Source organism: Coffea arabica, chromosome 9e (genome assembly GCF_036785885.1).
Source record: "Coffea arabica cultivar ET-39 chromosome 9e, Coffea Arabica ET-39 HiFi, whole genome shotgun sequence".
NCBI lineage: Eukaryota > Viridiplantae > Streptophyta > Magnoliopsida > Gentianales > Rubiaceae > Coffea > Coffea arabica.
Genome location: NC_092327.1, coordinates 40,476,927 through 40,484,937, shown reverse-complemented (window position 1 = coordinate 40,484,937; position 8,011 = coordinate 40,476,927). Strand labels below are relative to the sequence as shown.

At 38.0% G+C, this 8,011-nt stretch overlaps 2 protein-coding genes across 3 annotated transcripts; both read right to left on the bottom strand.

The window, feature by feature from the left end:
- Positions 1-423: 423 nt before the first annotated feature.
- Positions 424-2,197, bottom strand: LOC113710248 (SKP1-like protein 1A). Its single transcript, XM_027233151.2, has 2 exons — positions 1,764-2,197; positions 424-784 (listed from the first exon to the last, which is right to left on the bottom strand). The coding sequence occupies exons 1-2, from the start codon at positions 2,061-2,063 to the stop codon at positions 611-613; spliced, it is 474 nt and encodes a 157-aa protein (XP_027088952.1). The 5' UTR covers positions 2,064-2,197; the 3' UTR covers positions 424-610.
- Positions 2,198-3,100: 903 nt separating this feature from the next.
- On the bottom strand, positions 3,101-6,498 carry LOC113710402 (glycerate dehydrogenase). 2 transcript variants are annotated; one of them, XM_027233379.2, is made up of 13 exons: positions 6,240-6,495; positions 6,037-6,120; positions 5,794-5,934; positions 5,418-5,539; positions 5,233-5,314; positions 4,773-4,845; positions 4,603-4,694; positions 4,439-4,513; positions 4,228-4,335; positions 3,846-3,923; positions 3,689-3,733; positions 3,448-3,562; positions 3,101-3,362 (listed from the first exon to the last, which is right to left on the bottom strand). In XM_027233379.2, exons 1-13 carry the CDS (start codon positions 6,360-6,362, stop codon positions 3,340-3,342), a joined length of 1,161 nt encoding a protein of 386 aa, XP_027089180.1. In that variant the 5' UTR covers positions 6,363-6,495; the 3' UTR covers positions 3,101-3,339. The 2 variants fall into 2 exon arrangements, with proteins under 2 accessions (XP_027089180.1, XP_071922177.1); XM_072066076.1 differs by lacking the exon at positions 3,846-3,923 and having other exon boundaries at positions 6,240-6,498.
- Positions 6,499-8,011: the final 1,513 nt, after the last annotated feature.

Below are 8,011 nucleotides of genomic sequence, written 5' to 3'. Positions count from 1 at the left end.
TGTCTCAGATGGACATGCAAAGTCACCCTTGAGAAAATTCTATCGCCAACCAGAATCCCAAAGAAAAAGAAAATGTTTAAGCTGTTTGATATAGATCCCTAATGTAGATAGCTACATTTCAAAGCAATATATATCATCTAACCTTCAACAAACATTTAGCATCACAAACATTTTGATCCGGTAACAAAAAAGTCTTAACCTTCAACAAACATTTAGAATAAGCAACTGTCCCGCATCTTGTAGCCCACAAAACACACAATTCCAACTCCTAAGCATGATTATTAGTCATCTTTCAGAAATTATCCACAAATCTTTACAACCCATAACACCCCCCCCCTTTCAGGCAGCATTGTGAAACGTTAGGCACACACTCTGGTATAATCCACCACCACAGAACACTTACAAGAACCTCAAGGACTGGACTTTCAAACATAAAACAGCAACACATTCATAAATAACAAGTGATGGTTTGAAGTCACGTAGTTCATTGCACTATGATGCCAACATCATTAAAGTAAAAGGATGACAAAATATTTACTACTAGTGTCAAGAAATCCATAACAGCATTCAAAACAAAAGACCCATACTATTGACATTTCAAACTTCCACTTCACTCAAATGCCCAAGCATTCTCCCTGCGAACCTCCTCTTCTTCCTCAGGAGTGAAATCATTCTTGATGTTGAAAGTCTTGCGGATCTCCTCTGGCGTCTTGCCCTTGATCATGTCTGCCACAGTTTGGCAAGTGAGGTCGAGCAGGCTCTTGATGTTGAGATAGTTGGCAGCCTGAAAAGGGGAAAAAATTGTTGGGGGGGTGGGGGGGAAGTAAAAGTCAAACGAGAAATTTTGGTAACAAGCAGACAATCAAATGATCCTACGTCCATCCCAAATGTATAAATTAAATTAATGTATGAAGACATCCCAGCACATGAATATACAAACGGTCTAAAACCACAAACCATCCCAACTGAACTCCTAAAGGCCTTTCTTTACTCCATAACCGGTCAGAGTCTTCAAACCACATTCACCCGATAAACCGTGCAAAATAAAGCTAATACCCCTGCTGCTAGCCTGCTACATTCTAGATGTTCAAAAGATTGAACCACAACCAAACACAGATAAATCCAAAAACATCTCAGTAGTCTGAGTAAACAGCTGATAACCTATGACTAAACAAACAACAGAAACAGCAGAACGATAGTCAACATAGAAGCACCTAATCACCCACAATCCTGCTCTTAAACCAAGGAGCCACACCTTGAATAGCATATGCATACCCAAAACAACAATACTTGGTCAGCCAAAGAAAGATGATCAACAAGATGGCAGAAATAGGACTAAATACTTTTCCAGAAAGGAGGGCGAGGAGCTAAATACTTTTCCAGAAAGGGGGAGGGGGGCTAAATACTTTTCCAGAAAGGGGAATAGACAGGACATGAGGAAATGAAAAGAAAAAATTAAAAAAAAATTGCATAATTCTGGTCCAGTGTTAGATATAATAAACACTAACCACAGTTCAGCTAAAGCCGAGAGATGCAAACCCTAGACCCAAAGTACTAAGGAAAAATCACAGTAACACATCAGCAATCAACAAAATCACACATTAATTCTACCATCAGAAGTGATTTGCAACAAAATAAAAAAACAGAAGCAAAGAGATCAGGCGAGTACACCACAAAAACACGGTCAAAACCTAAAAATCCAACAGAGGCAAGGACACAAAAGGCAGAAATGTAATAGAAAAGGAGATTAAGGACTATCAGACCAGGATGAGGTCGAAAAGAGTGCCCTGGTCGACTTTGACGAAGTCAGCATCGAAGGACTTGAGATCCTCATCGGAGGACTTGTCGCCGTCGGAGGACTTCGGGGCCTCGACATGTTTCTTACAGTACTCGATGACCTTAGCCAAGATCTTGCTGGTGACGTTGGGCAGAGGGATGCAAGTATCGGCGCAGTTGTCCTCGATCATGTGCTTGATGGTCTGCGATTCCAGAGCGACCAATTCCTCCACCTCGAAAGTTTCGCCGTCAGAACTCTTCAACACGATTATCTTCGGCGAAGACATGGTGGCTAAGCAGAGATGATTATCGTACGGAAAGATCGAAGAACGAAGAAGAAACCCTAACCCTACGGGGAGAGAGAGAGAGAGAAGGGCGTATAGGGATGGAAGACGATGTAGCAAAACAGAGATAAAATAACAGCCATTTGGGTTATTTATATAGGGCTGTGCTTAGCGGTGAATAACTGTACATTTACTGTGGTACACAAATTTTTTAACTGCACCGACTTGATTTTACTGCTGAGTGTGGAGGAGGAGTTACCACATTATTTTATTGCTCCCTGTAATTCATTCTTTTGCTACGTTTCCCTTCATCATTTGGACAAGCTTACTCTATTATGGGGACATCTCAATGGAAAGTCGTTCTTTACCAAGGAAAAAAGGGTGAAAAAAAAAGGAACTGGATGATCTGCGGATAGAATTTTGAATTATAGTTGGAATGTTAATGATTTTTTTTATTTTCAGTTGACAGTTGGCCATCCAAATAGTTGGAAATCAAGGCATGCTTTCAATACTAGTGCTAATAATTTGCTCTTACACCAATAAGAGCCCCATTCAAGAAGGCTAGTAGGCAGACTCAAAAAGAATTCAAGAATGGTAAAATTAAGTCAAGACTCGACGCGATTAGGCAAAATCTCGATTCGGCAAGATTTCGTTTGAAGCTCTAATTAAGATTGATGTGAATAATGACTTTTTCTGAAAATTATATCCTATGATATGATTTCTTGAATATTGAAGAAGCTTTCAGAAGGACAACTTTCTAATTAATCAGGGGCTAAGTTCAGATAGATGCTTTGTGATAGAAAGCATTTGTATCAGTGTGATTTTGACATCTAAACAACAAATTCAGATTAAGTGGATTCATATCTTACATATACAGATCGTTTGATAACCAAAAATTAAACATCTGAATTAATTAAGTGGCACTGAATTTCATAAACAAAACTTGCTCCCAAAATTAAGTGATAAGCTATTCACTTATCACTGAATGTGATATGCACTTAAATGTATTAGATTTACTACTTAACAATTCAATAACTTAATGGATTCAAACTTCAAATTTCAGTTTTATTAAACGCACCGTAAGACTGATACAACCATACGCAAGTAAAGACAATTATTATACATATAACCAATTTACAATGCTGTCAACAATTCATCAAGGAAAATTACATATTAATATCAACTCTCCTCATCAGTGAATAGCCCGTAATTCTCAGGATTCCTTCTAGTTTCATATACTGCCTCAAGATGCCCATTCTTGTAGTGTAGTGTACCGTAATTACAGCTTCGAAACTGGTAAACCTGCAATTATGGTTTTTGGTCATGGAAGGTGTTCTTCAAGAACTAAGGATATTGGTTGAGACAAGAACATTAGTAAAGGACTTGCCTATAGCTTTTGCGTTGACAATGCTTGGGCATGCAGCAGGAGGGGGAGAGTTCTCATCTAGGAATGCTTCCACGCTGTTTGGGTTAGACCAGATTGGGTAGCCTTTGATCTTTCCCTGTACATTTGGATAGATAAAGTCAATAATCACTATGGTTTGGCCTGACACGGATGGACGAAAGAAACGAATTCCCAGATGCAATGAGAAAATTCTCCTAAACTTTTTCTTGTAAAGATGGTATACCAAGACATTCAGGGCAGCTAGTGTTGCCATTCCTTCACGAGTCCACTGCATAAACCGTGTGGGTTTGTAAGTACTTAAGGAACAAGCAATTTTCTAGTCCCCACTAACAAGGTAAACGCAAAACTGGAAATAGATGATGGAAATAGCTTTCAGTCACCTTGGAAGCGGATGCTATGTGAGGCACCACGATAGCATTTTTCATGTCTGCAAGCCCAGGTTTCATATAAGGCTCATCCTAGTCCGGAGTACACCAAAAATGGCAGGCACATTATTTCCTCATTTGTGGTTGTAAGTCTCCAAAGAACTTACAAGTATTCTTGAGTTTAAGAGTAAATCTTATATACACTGACAGTGTATACACTATCACCGTTGGATGAATGACAATCATGCAAAATTTGAATTTGAACACTATCACCGTTTGATTTATGACATGTATACAAAAGTTGATTTTCAAATTCAAATTTTGCATGGTTGTCATTCATCCAACGTTGATAGCGTACACTATCAGTGCAGGAAAGATTAATCCTAAGTTTAAGTACCTCAAATACATCAAGACCGACTCGAAACATGGGGTTTGCTTTCAGATGCTCCACAAGAGCTACCTCATCAATGACCGGACCCCTGCTGCAGTTCACAAGGATTGCCTCCTGCGAATCAATTATCAAGTTACACAGCAAGGAATGATGAAGCAAGTCATTCTAATCCCACCAACTAGCTCATCGAGGAAGGAAGTTTAAAGACATGCATTACCTTTTTCATTACTGCAAGGCTTTCTTTATTCACAAGATGATACGTTGTTTTGTCGAGGACAGGATGAAGACTTATCTATTAACCAATGGTGAAAATGCGTTGAGAGAAACAGGACAAAAATGACTTTTATATTTCTGGACTAAAATAGTGAGTTTGATGGTTACCACATCAGCTTCTCGAAGCACTTCATCCATGGATGAAGCTCTTTTCCACGTCACGGGTTGTTCACCATTGGCTTTCAGGAACTGGCCATAAGCTGCAAAATGGACGTTTGTCATTACTCATTTTATGCTGGGAAAGTGAGAACAATAGGCAGGGAAAGGGAAATACATGCCTGTGACGAACTTTTCTAGACGGGTGGCTTGGTACAAATCGTAGTAGATTAAGTTCATTTTGAAGCCTTCAACCTGTTTGATTCAATTTAGAGTTCAGTTCAATCAACACAGCAAAATTTCAGGGAATCCATATATTTCCTCAATCAATGCACGCATATATAAAGTAATTCATCAAAGCTAATGACAGATTATTTTGATGTAAACGACCACAGACGCATAATTAGCCTTGGCCAAAGAAACTAGGATATTAACTAGAATCTTCATTCTTCAAGCTTTCGAGGAGCTTCTTCAGGCAAGCCTTGGCTGATCTAGTAGGCCATTGTTTCCTAACATATCGACAAGGTTAGGCTTTTAAAGTGCAATGATAAAGGTTTGGACTATGTTTGGTAAGTGTCGCCACATTTTAGAAAGTTGCTGCTCATCTTTAGCATCAAGTGAATAGAGATGCTAAGGCATTACCATCATTCTGGCATAAGCAGAACCAATACGACCAGCTCCAATCACTCCAACAGTTTGTCCTTTGAGCAAGTTGCCCACAAACCTAAAAGAGAATCTCAACTGAATCATAAAACAGTACTGATCAATAAGCAAATTTAAAAGTGTAATAAGCTGAATTCCACTAAAAATGAAGTGGTCGCCGTTACAGATGAGGAAGCCATCCTTCGTATAAGCCACCTCTCATGAACTCATCTGCTTCCACAATCCTTCTAGCTGCCGCGACGGAAAGTGTTGCTGCTAGCTCTGCTGTAGTCTCTGTGAGCACACCCTGCAGTTAATTTCATTGTATTCGACCCAATTAAAACCAGCTCAAGCACACAAGTTAGTACACAACAAACATCATTTGGAGCACAAACAACAAAATTTTGTGCGACCATCAGCTGCTACAATCCACTTACGCAACTCAAGTACACCAAGTTAGTTAGCAAACACTCATGTGATTGTAATGCCTAAATCCTATGTGGGTTGAACTGAAGCACCAGATTGTTGAAAAAAAAAAGGCCTATGAGAAACATGACTTACAGGAGTATTTCCTACGGCAACCCCGTATCTGTTGGCTGCATTAACATCCACATTGTTATATCCCACGGCCATGTTGCTGAAAGCTTTACCTCCAGCTTTGCTCAACGCAGAGAACAGTGCATCCCCCCAATCCTCAGTCAACTAGAAAAACATAACAAACACAGGCATCAAACCTATGAAGAAAAGCCCAGTGAATAAATATATCAAGAATTTCAGAGGTGTGAGTGCAATCTCTGCATCTACCTGTCCAATGACTCCATCGCAGTTATCACCAATCAGAGCAATGATATCTTCAACAGACAAAATGGTTTTGTTCTGTGTGCATATCTGTTCATGAAAATTGAACGGAAGTTAACGCATGATATCAATCCAAAGCGAGTGAAAACAAAGTTCCAATATTGAAGAATGACAGTCTTAGTGAATAGAGTTGGAAGTTGGATTATTACTTCTACGCGACAGTCTTGCTGGATCAACAGATTGATCCAACGAGTTCCAGGCATAGGCTTTGTGCTGACAACTCTATATTTCCCATTCGGATTCCACACCTCAATTTGCACTGGTTTTGCCATAAGGTTTCTATTCCAGCTTGTTTGGTAGTATTGGAGCGCTGGGACTTGCTGGATGATTTGTTTCTTTTTAAAGTAATTGAAACGTTCCTGGTTCTCTTTGTCTGAAGATTAGAGATATTGGGCTGATCAGGTGTGTCTCGGACCACCATTGACAATTATCAAGATACAAGGATTTGGGAGTTTGTCAAGAGGGAGGGAACGGTGGAGAGAAAGCTGGGTATGGTGTGGTGGGACATGAACGATTTCAACGGCACTGATGGGTCGATGATGATCGGTTTGGTTGGAGAGTGAGAGACTGAGGTTCTGGATTTGGGTGGGGGAGGCTTCGGACCTCTCGTTTTGTGCTTAAGATAATGAGGCTCTGCGTTGTTGACACGTAAGGTGGCTGCTATCCTTTCGGAAGAATTGCAATTTTGATCTCCAATATTTGACATGTATGCTAAATTGGTTTTTAATATTTGCTCTAAAGCAAATCAAATATGATCCCTAAAGTATACTATAATTTTATGTACATTTAGAACAACTAAAGAAAATTCAAGAATGAATGAGGATCAATAATGTCAAATAATTACTATTAATCAACAATTTTGAATTTGCTCTTTTGGTTTTCAATATTTTAATTTTGAATCATTGATACTCCCTTAATTTTTAAATAGGTTTTAGGATGAAATGAAATGCAAATTAGAATGAAATTGTACTATATAGGTAATAAAATTTCTATTAATTAAAATTCTTATTGCCCATTTAGTTAATTGTTCCAAATATGTCTAGAATAAAAAATTTTAGGGACCAAAATTTACTTTAGATGAAATAATAGAAATTAATTTAGCACACATACAAAAAAAAAATGGAGGTCAAAACTATAATTCTCTCCTATCTTATTTTACCATTAGGGCTTCTCTTTGCCGGATTTAGAATTTTATTGAACCACTTTTGGATTTTACCGTCTTACTTTTTTTAAATTTATTTTTTGGTGCGATTTATCGTCTTGTTACTTGTAACAACATGCTTGGAGTGCTAATGAATTTGGAAAATGGCTTGTCCTTCGTCTTCGTATTGCAATGGCAAGTATCAAGGACGGACTTAGGAGGCGCGAGGAGGAGCCATTGCCTTTCAAGTTCTACAGATTTATGATTTGCTCTCTTAATCATTTGAAATTTCTTAGTAGTATCCTTTATAAGCAAAATGTTTTCGTCCCCTTCAAAATTTTAAAAACTTTTAAATGAACTCCAATGTATATATGTGTATGATGTTTATCTCCTTCAAAAAATTGCCAATTTCATATCTAAACTTTGTCACTTGTATCAATTTAGTCCCTAACTTTTATTCATAACCAATTTAATATGTGAACTTATTTTGCAGTTCTAATTAGGAATCTCTGTAGCAACACCACCATCTAAAAGTGATATAACTCCTAATTGACCAACTAAACAGGCATATTTTAGGAACATCGCTCACGGGGTTGTAATAAATCAAATAAATCATGTAAAAAATCACAAGACTAAACTTTAAAAAGTTTTATCTGGTGACATTTTACACACTTTAAAAGTTTAATATTGCAATTTTTTACAAGATTTACTTGTTTTATTACAGTTCCATGAGTGACATTTCCATAACTCGCCTATTTAGTTATTCAATTAGGAAATAGA

Coding starts and splice junctions, on each gene's coding strand:
- LOC113710248 (XM_027233151.2), bottom strand. CDS start 2,063: ATGTCTTCGCCGAAGATAATCGTGTTGAAGAGTTCTGACGGCGAAACT. Junction 785..1,763: donor CTCTTTTCGACCTCATCCTG/GTCTGATAGTCC, acceptor TCCCCTTTTCAG/GCTGCCAACTATCTCAACAT.
- LOC113710402 (XM_027233379.2), bottom strand. CDS start 6,362: ATGGCAAAACCAGTGCAAATTGAGGTGTGGAATCCGAATGGGAAATAT. Junction 4,846..5,232: donor CTGCTTATGCCAGAATGATG/GTAATGCCTTAG, acceptor TGAATCAAACAG/GTTGAAGGCTTCAAAATGAA. Junction 3,924..4,227: donor TCGGTCTTGATGTATTTGAG/GTACTTAAACTT, acceptor ACTCCGGACTAG/GATGAGCCTTATATGAAACC.